Genomic DNA, 19,312 nt, shown 5'->3' on the forward strand with positions numbered 1-19,312 from the left:
TTTTTTTTGCTTGGGACATTGTCTTTTAAAAGTATTGGGGCAAAGTTAACTATTTGGGAACATTATTTAGTGTGTTTGTGCTTTTAATAGTCAGGCAGTGAATAAACAAGTTAGACTGTTTGTATTTTTAAATAGTCAATATGGTAGCTAGTAAGCAGTAGGTAATGTGTTTATTTTTAAAAGTCTGCAGAACTGAGTGTTCTGCAGACTTTTAAAGAACTGAGTGTTTGTATTTAATACAAACTGAGTGTCTTGTATTAAAAAAAAAAAAAAAAAACACAAACCCAAAAAATAGCCAGACGCTAGAAATAAGCTAGGAGCAGTATATACCTAAGTAAAAAGGTTGAAAAGTTCAGCTCAGTTACTCACCTTGGAAAGGTATTGAGGTAGTGTGATTGGGTTTGAATAGGTACCAACATTTGTTAATCAAGAGAGCAGTGAGTCACTCTGGCTGACTAACTGAAGCTAGACTAGAAGGGTTAGGTCGGCCATCATAGTTGGTGATTCAATTATTAGGAATGTAGATAGCTGGGTGGCGGGTGGGCGTGAGGATCACCTGGTAACATGCCTACCTGGTACGAAGGTGGCGGACCTCACGTGTCACCTAGATAGGATTTTAGACAGTGCTGGGGAGGAGCCGGCTGTCGTGGTACATGTGGGCACCAGCGACATAGGAAAATGTGGGAGGGAGGTTCTGGAAGCCAAATTTAGGCTCTTGGGTAGAAAGCTTAAATCCAGAACCTCCAGGGTAGTATTCTCTGAAATGCTCCCTGTTCCTTGCGCAGGTCACCAGGGGCAGGCAGAGCTCCAGAGTCTCAATGCGTGGCTGAGACGATGGTGCAAGGAAGAGGGATTCAGTTTTGTTAGGAACTGGGGAACCTTTTGGGGAAGGGGGAGTCTCTTCCGAAGGGATGGGCTCCACCTTAACCAGGGTGGAACCAGACTGCTGGCGCTAACCTTTAAAAAGGAGATAGAGCCGCTTTTAAACTAGAACAAAGGGGAAAGCTGACAGTCGCTCACAGCGCATGGTTCGGAGAGAGGTATCTTCAAAGGATACTAATGATGCATTAGAATTAGGACATCCCGACAGTGAGGTTCCAATAATAAGAAAAGTAGTCCAAGTGCCTGTAACTAAAAACTCACCTGAGCTAAAAATTCTAACTTATCCCTATCAATTAAAAAGCAGAATGAAAATACAAACAAAAAACAAACTTTGAAATGTTTGTATGCTAATGCCAGAAGTCTAAGAAGTAAGATGGGAGAATTAAAATGTATAGCATTGAATGATGAGCTAGACTTAATTGGCATCTCAGAGACATGGTGGAAAGAGGATAACCAATGGGATAGTGCTATACCGGGATACAAATTATATCGCAATGACAGAGAGGAGCACCCAGGAGGCGGTGTGGCACTTTATGTCCGGGATGGCAGAGTCCAACAGGATAAACATCCTGCATGAGACTAAATACAAAATTGAATCTTTATGGTTAGAAATACCTTGTATTTCTGGGAAGACTATAGTGATGGGAGTATACTACCGTCCACCTGTCAAAATGGTGAGACAGACAGTGAAATACTAAGAGAAATTAGGAAAGCTAACCAAATTGGTAGTGCGGTAATAATGGGAGACTTCAATTACCCCAATATTGACTGGGTAAATGTATCATTGGGACACGCTAGAGAGATAAAGTTCCTGGATGGAATAAATGATAGCTTTATGGAGCAATTGGTTCAGGAACTGACGAGCGAGGGAGCAATTTTAGATCTAATTCTCAGTGGAGCACAGGACTTGGTGAGAGAGGTAACGGTGGTGGGGCCGCTTGGCAATAGTGATCATAAAATATGATCAAATTTGATTTAATGACTGGAAGAGGAACAGTGTGCAAATCCATGGCTCTCATGCTAAACTTTCAAAAGGGAAACTTTGATAAAATGAGAAAAATTGTTAGAAAAAAACTGAAAGGAGCAGCTACAAGAGTAAAAAAATGTCCAAGAGGTGTGGTCATTGTTAAAAAATACCATTTTAGAAGCACAGTCCAGATGTATTCCACACATTAAGAAAGGTGGAAAGAAGGCAAAACGATTACCGGCATGGTTAAAAGGGGAGGTGAAAGAAGCTATTTTAGCCAAAGGATCTTCATTCAAAAATTGGAAGAAGGATCCAACAGAAGAAAATAGGATAATACATAAGCGTTGGTAAGTTAAATGTAAGACATTGATAAGACAAGCTAAGAGAGAATTTGAAAATAATTTGGCCGTAGAGGCAAAAACTCACAGTAAAAACATTTTTAAATATATCCGAAGCAGAAAGCCTGTGAGGGAGTCAGTTGGCCCGTTAGATGATAGAGGATGTTGGGGAGGTACCCGTACTGGAGAAGGTTTTCATGGGTAATGGTTCAGATGGACTGAATCAAATCATGGTGAACCTAGAAGATGTGGTAGACCTGATTGACAAACTGAAGAGTAGTAAATCACCTGGACCGGATGGTATACACCCCAGAGCTCTGAAGGAACTAAAAAATGAAATTTCAGACCTATTAGTAAAAATTTGTAACTTATCATTAAAATCATCCATTGTACCTGAAGACTGGAGGATAGCAAATGTAACCCCAATATTTAAAAAGGGCTCCAGGGGCGATCCGGGAAATTACAGACTGGTTAGCCTGACTTCAGTGCCAGGAAAAATAGTGGAAAGTGTTCCAAACATCAAAATCACAGAACATATAGAAAGACATGTTTTAATGGAACAAAGTCAGCATGGCTTTACCCAAGGCAAGTCTTGCCTCACAAATCTGCTTCACTTTTTTGAAGGAGTTAATAAACATGTGGATAAAGGTGAACCGGTAGATGTAGTATACTTGGATTTTCAGAAGGTGTTTGACAAAGTTCCTCATGAGAGGCTTCTAGGAAAAGTAAAAAGTCATAGGATAGGTGGCGATGTCCTTTCGTGGATTGCAAACTGGCTAAAAGACAGGAAACAGAGAGTAGGATTAAATGGACAATTTTCTCAGTGGAAGGGAGTGGACAGTGGAGTGCCTCAGGGATCTGTATTGGGACCCTTACTTTTCAATATATTTATAAATGATCTGGAAAGAAATACGACGAGTGAGATAATCAAATTTGCAGATGATACAAAATTGTTCAGAGTAGTTAAATCACAAGCAGATTGTGATAAATTGCAGGAAGACCTTGTGAGACTGGAAAATTGGGCATCCAAATGGCAGATGAAATTTAATGTGGATAAATGCAAGGTGATGCATATAGGGAAAAATAACCCATGCTATAATTACACAATGTTGGGTTCCATATTAGGAGGTACAACCCAAGAAAGAGATCTAGGCGTCATAGTGGATAACACATTGAAATCATCAGTTCAGTTTGCTGCGGCAGTCAGAAAAGCAAACAGAATGTTGGGAATTATTAGAAAGGGAATGGTGAATAAAACGGAAAATGTCATAATGCCTCTGTATCGTTCCATGGTGAGACTGCACCTTGAATACTGTGTACAATTCTGGTCGCCAAATCTTAAAAAAGACATAATTGTGATGGAGAAGGTACAGAGAAGGGCTACCAAAATAAGGGGAATGGAACAGCTTCCCTATGAGGAAAGACTAAGGAGGTTAGGACTTTTCAGCTTGGAGAAGAGACGGTGGTGTATGTGATTAGTTGCCCTTGCAAGAAATTGTATGTGGGCAAAACATCAGATTAATACACATATTATAGAGCATAAATCCAGTATCAAAACAGGGAAAGAAAAAGCCCCTTTAGTAACTCATTGGACTCAGTTATCCCATGATTTATCGGATCTGAAACTTATTGAGGTGATCACTCTGCCGTTGAGAGGTGGCGATCTCTCGGCTACTCTGAACAAAAGTGGATCCATACCCTTGACACCGTTTCACCACAGGGTTTAACTGCCGCACTTGAATGGAGTTACTTCATTTAGGCCGGCGAAACATTCTTGACGTCAGAGTTGTTACTGCAGTATGATTGGCTGGCTTGTACCCGGCGGCCTCTGGGACAGGTATTCGCGCCAAAACAATAGGGTTTAAAACTCTGGTACTGATGTGGTTCTGGTGCGCTCCTGAACACTTGTAAGCCTGATTTTCAAAAAGGTATGTTTACTAAGTTAAAATGGTATACTACCTGCCAGTGTCTCTGCTTCAGTCTCGAATAGTATATTTGGTTTATTTGTACTTTCTCTTGTATTACAGATGGTTGTGTGTTAAAATTACCCCCTACCCCCCCCCCCCCCCCCCCCCCCCCCCCGAGGCAGCCGGACTGGCGAAACACGGTCTGTGTTGGGGGATTTGTTGTATAATACTTTGTTGAATTAAGAGGAGCAGCCGCTTTGACAATAAAACTACATATGAATTAAGACCAATATGGATCTGTTTGAACTTTTATTAGATACACTCTGTTTGTTGAGTGCAACTTTTGTTCCAGTGTATAATTGGAATTTCAATTGAGGTGAAATAGAAATGTAAATAAATGAAATTAAATAATTCCATTTGTTAGGATCGACTGCGCCATGAAGCAGCCATTTCTGGAATCTAGAAGTGATACTCAAGAAGACTGGATAGGACGACAGGTCTGTTCCCCCACGTTTTGCCTTAAGTTTTTTAAAACCCCAGTGAACTCTTGCTGAGTATAAACATTGGTGTACTTGATAATCGGTGAGACTTGAGTAATTTTCTGATGATTTGGGGATGTTTTCATAATATAGATTCAATGTGGAAGCATTAATAGCATCCACTGCTTTTTTACTTTGTGTGTGTGGTTTAAAAAAAAAAAAATGGTTTTTTTTTGTTTTTTTTTTGTTTTTTTTTAAGTATAGAAAAAAGTTTCAAATTCTTTAAGTCCCAAGTCCATACTCCCTCGACCCTTATTGCTTGTTCATAATGAAGACACAAACATGCTTTAAGAAAGCGAAAGTTCTGTCATTAAATAATTCAAGGTGGTTGTCTAATTAAGGATAATTACATAAAGCTTTATAGATACTGTAATGTGTGACTACTTTCGCAGGGAAATAAGTGATTAAACTGTTTTCAGCTGTTCATCTAATTAGTTAAGAGGTGCTAAGATGAAATTTCAAGAATGTTAATTTTTACAATGTGGGCTTGTATTTGATAGCAGATTTCAATTTTGCATGACTTCTAGATTGTATCGGATCATTTTCTGAGGTAAAATACTTTGGATCAGATATACATAAATGTTTTTCATATTTTGTCTATGGGGGAAAAATGCTTAGTGCATCTTGCCCTTTGACTTAAGAAAGATTTAACAACACTTTCAGACCAGTCTAATGCCAAAACATCAGAGAAGGTGCCCTGCTTAAATGATTCCATATAGTTGCATTTCTCCATGCATTTTACTGCTAGCTGTAAACCCAGTAGTAACTTTTAAAGCGGAGGATTTGTGCATGATAAAGATTTTGCATAGGACAAATGGGAAGAGGAAGGATAAACCCTCATCAAATACAGAACAAGTGGTCACAGACTAGAAACAGAAATATGTAGACAAACACTGAACTAGAACCCCAAGAAGCCAGATTCTGCATGAATGCAGTGCAACAGTGGAGAAATAGAAACACAAATGCATTTCTTCCTCTGCTGTGCAAAATGCAAAAAATATCAGAGATGCACATTTTCAAAGCTGACAGACAATCAGAGTTCCCACTAAAGAATGAGTAAGAAAAACTCTGTATAATCCTGGGGTGGGGGGAAGGAGAAACAGCAGCAAAACGTTGCCTCTTGCTACAGGCCAAAGATATATGACCAGGGATAATACGAGCCAGCACCAAAACCTGGGAATTGTTCTTAAACTAGCCTGGTGTTGCATCTGTCCCTAAGGCCACACACACACACATATACACACACACACATATACACACACACACATATACACACACACACATATACACACACACACATATACACACACACACATATACACACACACACATATATTAATGCAGCCATTTATTACCTGACAAAGGGGTTCTAATTTGGATGCTTGAGCTTACCTATCCCTATCCTTTCCCCTGGGAAGTGCCCTCTTTGCAACTGCCTGCCACCGGTTACCCAAGGCTCCACCTCAATTCCATGATTCCTTGACAGTCAAGAATGTCGGAGGGGGACCACAAAGGGGCAGACCACCACATAGCAAGCCTACTGGCCTCCCTTCCCATTGTGGGTAAGGAGAACCATCAGTGTCTTCTTGGCTTGCCCTATTGACCTCCTTCTAATGCACCCCTGAGCCATCATTCTTTGTTCAAAGGCTGAGACCCCAGGCACAAATTGAATCAAGCCTTAGCCCTCTCCCCTATTCTAATTCCCCCCTTCCCCTCAAGAACACTGATCAAGCACCCTGGTACAACAATAATAGTGCATCATAATCTCACTAACAGCACATCCTGGCTATTACAGGGGGGGGGGGGTAGGAGGGAAAGCCTCTTATCTGGGGCAGGTTGTGGAAGAGGAGAAATTTCAGGAGCTGGCAGGATTAACTCTCCTGCCCGATCCGCCCCCAACCCCCCAATCATCACATCAGCCTCGCAGCCAATCTACAACTGTTAACGAAAGTGGTGCTAGTCGATGTGCTGCACCCCACAGGAGCCACTTGCAAAGCACCTGTCATTGCCCAAGGCCAGGAGAGAAGTTCACGCTGACCATGCAACTAGTGCTAGGATGGTCATATGTCTGACCCTCCTTCCCAAGGCCACCAGAACAATAGTGAACCGCATCTTTTCATGCTGGATGTGCATGCTCCCTGTTACAGGCAGCAACCGTGCAGCCATGCTGGCGGGGGGCACCCACCCACTAGCAGGAGAAGTCATGATACCCGATGAGAGCTGCCTTAACTTGGTGGGTAATTATTTAGCCCCCCCCCCCCCCCTCCTTCTCTGAGCCCTTTCTGAGTTCAGGAATGTCATCTGGGAAGAAGCCTACTTCCATAATTGCTCTTCAGCAGCCTAAATTTAGGCATCCCTGGTCAAATTGTATATATTTCAATGAATGTCTAAGTGAATAGAAGATGACAATCTCTACATGGTACAAAGTTAAATGTGATATCTTTCTGCAATTTTTAATGCAAAATTATCTGCTCATTTTAACATTGAAAATAATAAAACAGCAAATATGGCATGTGCAAAACTTAGGACACCCTTCCAGTTGATTCAATACTATTTTTTTTTTAAACTTGTTTAAGTCCCAAAATTTTGACTGAGTTAAACCTTCAGTTAGTCAGGTGAAGACAATTCCATGGTTAAACAATACTCTGATTCTTCAAATCTCTCAGGTTGATTGTTCTGTCTACTTTCAACAACCATGGAATCCTCTTAAGTCAGCGATTCTCAACCAGTGTGTCACCAAGCACCGGCAGGTGTGTCGTGGCTTCCAGTGTCGCACTGCCCCACTTGTGCTTCTCTTCTCCCTAGGGGAAGACTGGCCGATGCATTTGGTAGGGGATTGCTGCCACTGGAGGCCAGGCTGGTGGCGACCGAAGAGTGGAGAGACACTGTGAGTCACCGCTGACAGTCAGGCCAGTGGTGGATGAAGAGCGGAGAGACGCTGTGTGCCGCCACCGGAGGCCAGGCCAGTGAGGGCTTATTGGGCCAAACAATGAGAAGAGGCTCTATGTGAGCCTGTGTGTGTATATGTGGCAGCTATGGGTGCCTGGATGCGTGAGTGGCTGCTTTGTGTGTGTGGTAGAATGGGAGCAAGAGCATTTGTGTGTGATTAAGAGCTTGTATGTAAGTGAGAGAGCATGTGCGTGTGAGAGAGAGACTGGTCAGAGGTGATGTGTTTCTGTGAGAGAGACAGACTGGTCAGTGAGGTGACTGGTGCATGTGTGTGTGTGTGTGTGTGTGTGTGTGAGGAAGATAGACTGTGTATGAGTGACTGGTTGTGGGTCCTAAGGAAGAGGACTGAGAACAGAGCTTCAGCAGCCACTGCTGTTTCTGGTGAGTGCTATTGGCCTGCAAGGGAAAGGAGTAGGAGAATTGCTGAAGAGGGTAAGTAAAGATGGCTTTTTAAGTTTATTTTTCTTGATTGACTGCCATTTTAATTATTGGGTATTATGTGATGTGTCGCTGTTTTGAAATATTTGGACAATTTTTAATAACTTGTATGCGTTTTTAATTGTTGGATGTTCTGTTCATCAGCTGTTTTGTAACATTTATTAGTATAGTTTTACAATTATTTCTGAGTGGGGATCTATAGCAGCTTGGCTTGCTCTGTTTTCCTAATTGGAGGTGTATTAGTGTTTAGGGCCTGATTGATTATTTGTAGTGTTGCCTTTTCATAGATAGGGTTGTTACTGTTTGAGTGTGTTCCATTATACAGGTTTAACTTTGTGCGAGTTAGTTTGTGTGCATTATGTTAGGTGCTATATTTCTCTTTCCATTTCTCCAGGTTTACACTACATACAGAGTGGCTGTTTTGGTTTTCCATTCCAGTTTGTCTCCATATTTATAATGTGTGGTCTTTCTGTACTTGGTGAAGGTCAGTTCTGGGTGTGTGACCAAGGTGAGGTATTTTACTAGCATGTAGGCATTTGAATGAATCTTATTTATTGTGTTTTCTTAATAGGACATGCATTAGTGGTAAATTACTGTCTTTTCATAAGGAGGAGTATTGTACCTGCCAGGAAAGAGTTTGTTTTGCTTTTACTGAGATTTCATCAGAACCAGAATATCTTTTTTTTTTTTTTTTTTTTGTATGGTGAGTTGTACTGGTAATGTCCTAGTTCTGCTCTTCACCCATTGTTGGGGGTCAAGGGGGTTCCTGAGGATGCAGAATGTATATTTACATTTTGCCCCATGATAGTCACATGTTCAGTGTCATGCATGTGAGAACCATCTGTCAGGTATGTCCCGGCCGAAAAAAGGTTGAGAACCACTGCTCTAAGTACCTGTCTGAGCATTTGAATTAAAGATAATTCGCTTTTACCAAGCTGAGGACGGCTAGCAGTTTCAACTGTCAGAAACATTGTTAAGAAATAGAAATGTCTACAGTATTTTGTTTTTTATCAAGGTTTTGTTTTGCATATTTTACACAATGACTTTGTAAGGTTTGTGGACCTTTGTTGCTGTTGGAGATTGACTCAACCTACAGGTGGGACTAGGCTGGTGCAAGACTGGACTAGGGCTTCACATATACCAGCCCCTTTCCCTTTAGGTTAAGCCTCCAAGTTCCGGGGACCAGCATGACTTGGGCGAGAGTCTCGTGGAGGGTGGCAATGAGAGAAGTCCTGGTTGTAGCTAGGGTCAGAGACAGGCCGAAGATGAGGATGGTCGAGCTCCAGGCTGAAGTCAGATGCAGGTGGCAGGCGAGAATGGTTAGGGTACAGACTATGGTTAGATGTGGTTGTCAGTCTGAGGGCAGATGAGAAGAGCTCAAAACGGATTATGAGACCAGGATGGGGAGGACTAGACCAGACAGGACTTGGAGAGGCGAGGCAGGCAGTGGAACACAAAATCAGGAACTTAGAGCAGCAACTTATCACTGCAGGAATGCAGGCGATCCATTTCTGAGGTGTCCTCTGGAAGTCTAGGGCATCTATATGGCGGGGGAACGTGGGATGTCGTCAGCATGTGCCAGGTCTGGCTTTCCTATTGGCCCTTTAAGAGGGGCCATGCACTCGCCTAGAGGGAGTGCTAGAGTGAGCAGGAACAGTGTTTCTTGGCATTGCATCGGAGCCGCCATCATGACTGGGGCCTGCATTGTTCGAGCGGCACTGGAAGTGAATGCCTCTAACCACTAAAGATAAGAGGTTTGTGATGGGGTCATAGAAAAGGTCTTGAGCGGCCAATTGTACGCTTCCCCCGTGCAGGCGGCCATCTTTGTCTTCGTCGGGAGGAGCTACTATCGCATGTGTTCCTGATGATGGCTTCAGAAAAGTAAGTTGGCAGGCGTCCAAAAGCGACTTACTTTTGGGATCTTGACAGATCCCAAAAGTAAGTCGCTTTTGAAAAAAAAAAACCAAAATTGCTTTTGGTTTTTTTTTGCTTCGCCGCTGTCTTCGCCGTTGCTTCGCCGCTGTCAGTGTCTCCCCCTCCTCCCGGAGCAAGGCTGCTTTTCGCGCCCTGCTCCGAGAGGAGGGGGGACACTGACAGCGGCGAAGCAAAAAAACCAAAAGCAAAAAGTAAGTCGCTTCGCTGCTTCACTCTTCCCTCCTCCCGGAGCAGGGCGCGAAAAGCAGCCTTGCTCTGGGAGGAGGGAAGAGTGAAGCGGCGAAGCGACTTACTTTTTGCTTTTGGTTTTTTCGCTTCCTGGTATCTGTCATTTCAAATGACATTTGAAATGACAGATACCAGCGTGGCGTGAAGCCTTAGGCCCGCGCACCCAGGATACTGTATAGGCGCTCTATCCAGTAAAATGGGTTGCGCGGGACTAAGGCATTACGGACGCGGTTTACATTTACATATAATTAGTGTTCAGGATCGAGCGGTAGGTGAGCTGCACTGTGCGGGCGGTAACCGCGGGTGCCGTAGGCACTAACGCAGCTCTTCCTACTGCTCGGTACTGGATAGACCTGTTAGAGATTTATTAAAACATTCAATTTGACCAGGGGTGCCTAAACTTTTGCATACAATTTATAAAGTAATTGGTTTAACTACAGAAGAAGAATGAGAGAGAGCAGAGGCAGGCCAGGAAAACAGTGCAGAAACAGGAGATAGTGTTTTCAGAAATGAAACTGTTTTTTGTATCCATTGACATGAAGACCCACATAGGATAGGGGCGAGGTGAGGTGGCTGCCATAGTGCTCCCCCATGTTAACCTTAGGACCCCCTTCACCCAGAATTCAGTTCTGGCTACTTCCGTTGTGTAATGTCTGGTAATGTACATTCTTCCTTATTTTCCTGTCAATAAGCAGGTCTGAATTAGCCATAAATGTGGATGACATCATCCAGCTATAGTCTTCTTGTTCCTAGCTAGTAAATCTTTTTCTCTACTGAGCATGAGTAGGAATTACCACTTGGGCATTGTCTCGTGAGCCTCCTCACTCTTTTTTTTTTTTTTTCCTTCAAGTACTAGCATGGACATGTACTTCTCTTTTTTTTTTTCAAAAAAATTCAAAATTTGTATCTTTTAAAGTTGCCTCACTACCTCAGTAGCCCCAAGCAGCACTTTTCAGTTCTACCTTTGTAAAAAGGGAAAAAAAATTATCGGAATATCCACCAAGAAAAAGGCCACAATAAAGTTTAAAGATTGTATTTGTGGTAGGAAAATGTTCATTATAGTTGGAGATGAACTTTGCTACCATTGGGTCTAGACCATGACCAGTTAGAATTGTGGATGGATGTCCCCGTGGACACAAAGATCCAGGGCCTAGAAAATGGAGAAACTGTATAAGTCTTATAGAAGCCGCAGTCTGTCCCCTTCCCGACGCGCTTCCTCTTCTGCCTCACCGGAAGTAGACTAGCACTAGCTCCTCTAAAGTATATCTTTCATTGGAACAGGCCGAATCATAGGGGTTGAGTAAGCATAGCCACCTTGCATCAAGGAAAAGGAAACCCCACTCTGCGGAACCACTGGAGCATTGCACACAGAAGAGCAGAGGCTGGGATGCATCAGCACCATCGACACACGGTTCATAAGTGCCATCGATGAACATGGCTCTATTGCTGCCATAGAAGCAAAAATCACTGACACATCAGGCCCCAGAACATCAATCAATACCTTTGCCCATTAAACCACTGGAGGCATCAATGCATCATACTGCAAACCTTCCTATGCACAAGCTCTTCACAGGAGCAGAAGAGGATATGATTCTGCTTCTACTACCAATTAGCAATTTTGTTGGACAGTGCATTCTATCACAGAGACTGCGCCTAGAAACATTTGCTTTCTGGTGTCTCTTGTGTCTAATCGGCCTTTAGTTCATACTCTACAAAGCCCAGAAAAGCAACATTCCATTCTAGTAACTGAAGATGATGATTCCCACTTACACCAGGTCAGAGGGCACGACAGAGCGCAAGTAGTGGAGCTGGTGAAAGATTCTTTACCTCAGTGCTTAAGGATAAAGAAGGTACCATAAACCTTTCCTTTCAAGATGTCATCTTCCATAAGAAGGGTGTCCCAGGATGCTCCATCTGAATCTCTGCAAGATGTTTCTAGCCGATGGCATTCACGTGTAGCAGACTCTAGCCATTCTGAGGATATGCACCAGGAGTTCTTTCCTCTGAGGGGAGAGAGGGACCCCTCCTTAGCCAACAGTTTCATCATTCAAATCCTGGATCAGTGTTCTCTCACGTCTAGACTCCAAAGATTTTTGGGATTTCTGAACCTCTGGAACACTAGTCTTTACTGGAAGACCTTTCCTACTTCAGGTTTCTTGACAAATTAGGAAAAACCCTGGGAGTGAATATATGTAAGGGCAAAGACCCTCGTGCAGATGTCTTGAGTCTTCTCTGAGTTCTGGAAGCTCCAATGGACCCAGCAGCAATTCCAGGTCATCATATCTTGTAAGATTTACAAATGAGAATGTGGGAAAAATTGCATTTCCTGTGCCTTGATAACAAGGTAACTTGACCTTTATGTACAGAGCTCAAAAATTCCCAGGCTTCGATTAGTGCAATTACCCAACAATGGAGCAATTGACATAGTATTACTGATCTACCTGCATATACTGTACATTTCCTACAGTAAGGCCTTCATTTCCAATGGGACCAGTATACTCAACCCCTAATGACCAAAGTGGAGATTTTTAAAAGAAATAATGCAGGAATTTAGTTGGTGGTTGTACCCCCCTAATTCAACGGGAAGGAGCACCTAGACAGCAAGCTCCTCAACAAGTAACCTTAGTAAAGGATTCCTCCACAAAAGGTTGAGGGCCCAACACAGACCCCTTTTGAACTCAAGGAACATGATCATTGCTGGAGAAACAATTTTAAATCAATTTCCTTGACCTGAAAGCAATATGGTATGCTCTAACTACTTTCACTCATCTCCTATAAGGAAAGAGTATTCTCATCCAAACAGACAATCAAGTTGCCATGTTCTAAGTGAATATAAACTTTGTGGTTTGGACATTATTTCTACATGCTGTTAATAATCTATAGCAACTAATTCAGAATATTAGAGAGAAGGCTTTAAAAAGAGAAAATATTTTATTTTTTAAAGGGGGGGCCAAAGCACTCTGTCGGTCCACAAATATGTGCTCACACCTTATTTATTAATTTAAAATACTTAATTTTAGGAAGACAGCTGTTTATATTTTGATGCCAGATGTAGCATATTTAATAGTCTGGCTTGTAATCTTATGGGACACTTTTATATTTGTGCTCCTGTAGAAAATCAACAAGGTATGGCACTGAATTTGTTCTGTCTTATCCCAAACGGTAAATGTATTGGATTGCAAGGAGAGTTGGATGCCTTCAATGAAATAAAAAAAATCTTTTTCTTTTTTTTTTTTTTTTGAGTGGTGGTGGTGGTGGTATCTGGAGGGGTTATTAAAGAATTTTTCTACTCCTTCCTCGCTTCCCCTTTGAAAACCTTTCCAGGAAAAGGCAGAAGCTTCTTTCCCCATACAGGAGGAAAATGTGTTTTTCTCAGATTAACTCCTCTTTATCCTGTTGAATCATCTTGCACAAAGGTTCCCAGGCTGATTTAACCTCAAGGGTTCTCTAACAGAATTTCTAAGGGAACTTCTTTCAAATGTTTTGTTTTTCGAGCAAGAATTGGTTAACCTTATTGTGTGCTTTTCTTTAGGTTGTTCCATCTCTCAGGAAAAATCAGATTACTAGATGTTGGGAGCTGCTTTAATCCATTTCTGAAGTTTGAAGAATTCCTGACCGTTGGCATTGACATTGTGCCTGCTGTGGAGGTATTTGCTTTTACCTACGTTCATTTGAAGCTGTCACAGCCCTACTATGTTTCTTTTCTTCTTGTTACTTCTTGACTCCAGTTCTTATCTCTAACCATACTCTTATTATTTTCTGCCTTTTACTTGGCCACATGCAGCAGTCATCTTTCCTTTCATCTTTTCTCACATTTTTGTCTTTTAGAGGGTTTTTTTTTAACCCTCCTATCCTTTCAGTTAGCGTATGGAATTGCTTCAATTGTTCTATTACATTACTCCAGTCCTGTCCATTTGTGCTGTATAAATTGCTGATGCACCATTTCTAAGCCTGACCCAGAACTTTATGCATGTCTTATTTAAATATCATAAATATTCATAGATTGTGCAGAAAGTGCCAGGATATATAGCAGAGCAGTAAAGTATTAACTCTATAAAGCCAGGATTTCTAACTTCCAGCAATATGATGATCTTCACTGACAAACACAGAGGGGCTAAGTTGCATATCAGGACACTGGAACATGATGATGTATTGGCCCAAATATACAATGACCCCTCCTTATATCCAGGTCAGTATGGTATAAATAGTAAATGAGATTGCAGTGTGGCACTTCTCTCTCAATTCCCTTCCAGCTTCCAAGGGCAGAATGTAGCTTCCTATTCTTCCAACAGGCCTAGTGGGACGCTACTATCTCCTCTCTCAGTGCAGAGCTGCCACTCCAGGATTCAGCTTGCTATTTCTCCTCTGTGCCCAACAGGACACTTTTTACGTGTTTCCCTCTGAGCCCAGTTGGATAAGACTTCCTGTTCCCCCCCCCCCCCCCCCCCCCCCCCCCCCCGGCCTGACAAATCATTGATTCCTTCTGACCTGATGGCTTCTTATCCTACTGCAAATCCACCACTCTGGGGCACTGCTCGCTGCCTTCCTATGGGGCTGAGCGGGACACTTCTTCCTCACCTCTATGCTAGCCGTAGCCACTCTGGACAGTTTTTGGAATAGCAGATTAATCCAAATCCAATTTTATTTCTAGACCTCCAATACAAGACCAAGTTATGTTTTAGGAGATGCATGTTTCTAAAAAAAAAAGTCTTTGGGCCAGTACAGTAAGAGGTCTAGAGTTTTTGGGTTTTTTATGCATTTACAGATATATTACTTCATATATCAATTCAAAAGGTATAAGAGATCTAGCAATATAATATAATACACAAGTAAATTTAACTCAAGATTTTACATAATACATAGATCTCTACTAAGATTTTTTCAGGTAATATTGGGACCAAGATAATGTAATATGAAGCTCTTCCAAACATAGAAATAAGAAATCAAGCCGTCACAGGATGCATCACCCTTAATCAATTATAACACATCTCATCCCTTACCATCTAAGAATCCGCTTAGTTGCTCCGGTTCATAGAAAATATATTTATTTCCTTGAAATTTTAAATAACATTTACAGGGAAACCTAAGCACCATACTTGCACCTCGATTTAGTACTTCAGGCCTCATAATCAAAAACGTTTTCCTATGCTCTTGTGTGGAGCGTACGATATCGGGATATATCCACACACATTGCCCATAAAAATGAGCGGATCTATTTCTAAAGAAATACTTCATAATTAGGTTTCTATCCTGTTCAAAAGGAAAAGTGACCAACAATGTGCCTCTAGTCTTAATCTCAGTCTGTGTAGACATCTTGATCAGTTCTGAGGCATTCGGAGATTTTATTTCTTGTCTTCCTTCAATCCCTTAGTTGGTATTTCTTTCTTTGATACGTAGAAAGCTTTGGAAATAACCGGACTTATTTCCTTAGGAATCTTTAGACATTCTGAAATATATTCCTTTAGCAATTCAACCGGGGCTAAACTTTTCACCACAGGAAAATTCACAATATCTAGATTTAAATATCGAAGTGAATTTTCTATACTCTCAAATTTTCTCTCAGCTCTTATTATTGTTCCTTGAACATTCTCTATTGAGTTGAATTTTTCCTCCAATTTGTCTATTTTTTCTTGATATAAAGTCGTCATTTTTTCAGTATTTAGCCCCCTTTTTATTTAAATCAAGAAATGCCTGTGTCAGAGTTGTAACTGCAGATTCAATTGATGTCATTCCTTTCCATAATGTATCTAAAGTTACTACGGGGGGGTCTTTGCAATGAGAAAACATTCTTAGATTGTAGGGTTACCACATCTTGAAGCGCTGTATCATCGATGTTCCGTTCCGGCATAGCCCCTTGGGGTTTAGGGGTGGATGTAGCCACTCTCTCCAGGGCTCCTCCACTCCCTCCAGACGCCGACTCTCTTCTGCTTTCGTACTGCACCGGAGGGGGCTGCTCTCTACTCCTCTCATCATAGCCTCGCGATGTTTCCTCTCGACTTCGCAGCGGTGTCGGCATCTCTGGCGCCCCTGGGCTGAGCGAGATCTCCTCGGCCATAGGAATAGACTCAAGCTCCTGGGTTCCTCCCACAGCGGCGCTCACGCCTGGCTTCCTCGGGGTGGATTCAAAGAAGCCGTCAATCCTCGCTTGCTAAATCCTATCATCTTTAGTAGTTGTAACTTCCTTCAGATGAGCTTTTCACTTCGTATGAGGTATTTCAAAGGCTTATTCTCAAATAGGTAAAAAGTATAAAGGTAATTTCCAAGCGAGAGCTGAGAGAGATCCTCTAGGTGCCAACCGGAAAAGGGCTTGAAAGAGGACTAGAACTTTTGCAGTTTGTTTACCAAATTTTTCTCAAACTTTGTTCTTTTTCTCTTTGAAGTGGCAACAACCCAAAGGGGTGTGCATTGGTTCCCTAAGAATTGGTAATCCGCAACGTATAGGCCATATTTGTTGTATTCGCTGCTATTTTCCCCACAAGATCTGACACTCTTCAAGTCACGTATCTCACTAGTCACCTTTGATCTCTATGTAAATATCATGCTTACCCAGATTTTAATCAGTGTTATTACTCTATGCCATTGATCTTGCAATTTGTTATCCTGTACCTAATTATATTATAGTTACTGTTCCTTTTTTTCATATAGTTATTGTTCCATGTAAAGGCTATGCCTAAAAGTTCCAAGTTTTTTGTAAACCGATACGATGTACAAACGGATGTCTGTATATAAAAATTCTAAATAAATAAATTAAAATAAAATAAATTTGTGGGGAAGCGAAATGTATCGCGATTACCCACGAATACAACGAATTTTCGCCGAATTATTCAGTCGTCTAAAGGAGCCAATTTAAACAACCCCCCCCCCCCCCCCCAAGACTTACCAAAACTCCCTGGTGGTCCAGCCGGGGATCCGGGAGCCATCTCCTGCACTCACACCCTCGGCTGCCGGTATTCAAAATGGTGCCGATAGCCTTTGACCTACTATGTCACAGGATGGATGTCACATGGGGCCTCATTTTCCAATATCGCATTGGTAACGCATTAGGGGGCATTACCAATGCAAATGAGGCTTCTTTCGTGCAGTGGGGAAACATCGCGTGCGGCAATGTTTTCGCCATTCGCGAAAACATTTGCGCCGCACACAATGTTTTCCCAGTGTGTGATGATTCTTTCAGTCTTTTATCTCAGTGCATGATATTTGCTGGTTTTTGGACTTCAATCATCGCAGGCCACGATAGTCACAGACAGCCTGTTTCAGGCTCCCGGGGGGGGGGGGGAGGAGAGAGAGAGAGGTATTTGAATCCCTATGGGAGGGCTACCTACTAACTCGGGGTGGGGATTAGGTATGAGCGTCAGGGGTTGGGGGCCACTTTCGCATTCCACATGAGACCTACGGACAGAACAGTGGTCTCTAGTGCAGATTTGCTGGCCGTCGGAGTGAGGACGCTCATTCTAAGAGGAGATTTGGGCAACATTCTCTCCACCTAGCATGTTGTTGCCCAGGTACAGTGTCCATCAAGCTAGGTAGAGAGAACGTTGCCCAAACCACTTCTTGGAGTGAGCGTCCTCACTCCGGCCAGCAAATCTGCACTAGAGACCACTGTTCTGTCCGTAGGTCTCATGTGGAATGCGAAAGTGGCCCCCAACCCCCCGACGCTCATACCTAATCCCCACCCCGAGTTAGTAGGTAGCCCTCCCATAGGGATTCAAATACCTATGTAGGGCATAGGCACTATAGTAAGTCTGTGTCTGTGTCTCTCTCTCTCTCTCTCGGACTCTCTCTCTCTCTCTCTCGGACACTCTCTCTCTCTCTCGGACACTCTCTCTCTCTCTCTCTCTCTCTCTCTCTCTCTCTCTCTCTCTCTCTCTCTCTCTCTCTCTCTCTGGGACCCCCTCTCTCTCTCTCTCTCTGGGACCCCCTCTCTCTCTCTCTCTCTCTCTGGGACCCCCTCTCTCTCAGGGGCCCCCTTGCCGATGCAACGTATCTGCCCCCAATGAATACGAATCCCGAATGCAATATATGGCGTCCCTCTGCACATCCCTAACAACCCAGAGCTCTGTATAGATTTATTTATTTATTTATTTATTTAGAAACTTTTATATACAGACAACCGTTTGCACATCGTATCTGTTTACAGATAACTAAAAACTTTAGGCGTTGCCTTTACATGGAACAGTAAACTATGAACTAGGGAACAGCAAACATCTAACAGCACATTAATAGTATTTACAAAGGTAGGAGATAGAATAGATTAACTACAACTTGGGAACTAGGAAGGCAAGCGGGGTAAAATGGGAAGATATTCAACGTCGGTAACTGGCAAGGCAAGGTTGGACAAATTTACAAAATATTAGACAAAAGTTAGGTTGCAATAGCGTTAAGATCAGGGGGCAGGTGAGGAGAGGAGGGGAAGGAGAGAGTTGCTATAAACGGCATAGATGCTTATAAAATGTTGTCATTGCCATTAGAATGTTCATTTGTAATGCTGATTTTGTTTTCCCCGAAGAATAGAAATCAAGCTACTACTGCAGTTGCAGGTCTCAAATGATGACATTTCTATACATTCAGTTAGCTATTTGCCTTTGCAATGGGCAGAAATGGAAAAAATAATTTCATGTGGTGGTTCCCAAATCAGGTGCACGAGAATCCCAGTAGACTTAGTTTTCAGAATATTCACATTGATTATCATGCAAGAGATTTTGATGCACTTGGTTTAATAATCAGGCAAATGTTCCTATTTTTGGTTATTTTAGAAAAAAGTATGGGATTTTGGAACAGTTGCTTTAATAAATGCAATATAAAAATTATTTTTTAAACTTATGACAATGAAAATAGTCTTTCTAGAAATTAAATTAGAATATTATTCTTTGCAATTTCATACTCTGATGCTAAAGAATTAGAAATCTAATAGCAAATTATAACTGCAGGATTGCACGATTCCAGTCTAAGAGCCACAAACATGCCTGTCTTTTAGGGTATCTACAGTGAACATGAATGAGTGGCTTAGTAATTACAACAGTAGACCGAAAACCAGGGAAGGCAGGGTATAAATCTTACTAATACTCCCTGTGATCTTGAGCAAGTCTCTTCCTTCTCTGTTGCCTCATGTACAACCTTAGGCCTAGATTC

At 42.2% G+C, this 19,312-nt stretch overlaps 1 protein-coding gene across 3 annotated transcripts in view; it reads left to right on the forward strand.

The window, feature by feature from the left end:
• BMT2 (base methyltransferase of 25S rRNA 2 homolog) overlaps positions 1-19,312 on the forward strand; it is a 168,207-nt gene that overhangs the window by 127,459 nt on the left and 21,436 nt on the right. For all 3 annotated transcript variants that reach the window (XM_029616370.1, XM_029616372.1, XM_029616371.1), the window contains one exon: positions 13,716-13,830. In XM_029616370.1, coding sequence (XP_029472230.1) covers positions 13,716-13,830 — 115 coding nt within the window. The remainder of the gene's footprint in view (positions 1-13,715; positions 13,831-19,312) is intronic.

Source organism: Rhinatrema bivittatum, chromosome 9 (assembly GCF_901001135.1).
Source record: "Rhinatrema bivittatum chromosome 9, aRhiBiv1.1, whole genome shotgun sequence".
Taxonomy (NCBI): domain Eukaryota; kingdom Metazoa; phylum Chordata; class Amphibia; order Gymnophiona; family Rhinatrematidae; genus Rhinatrema; species Rhinatrema bivittatum.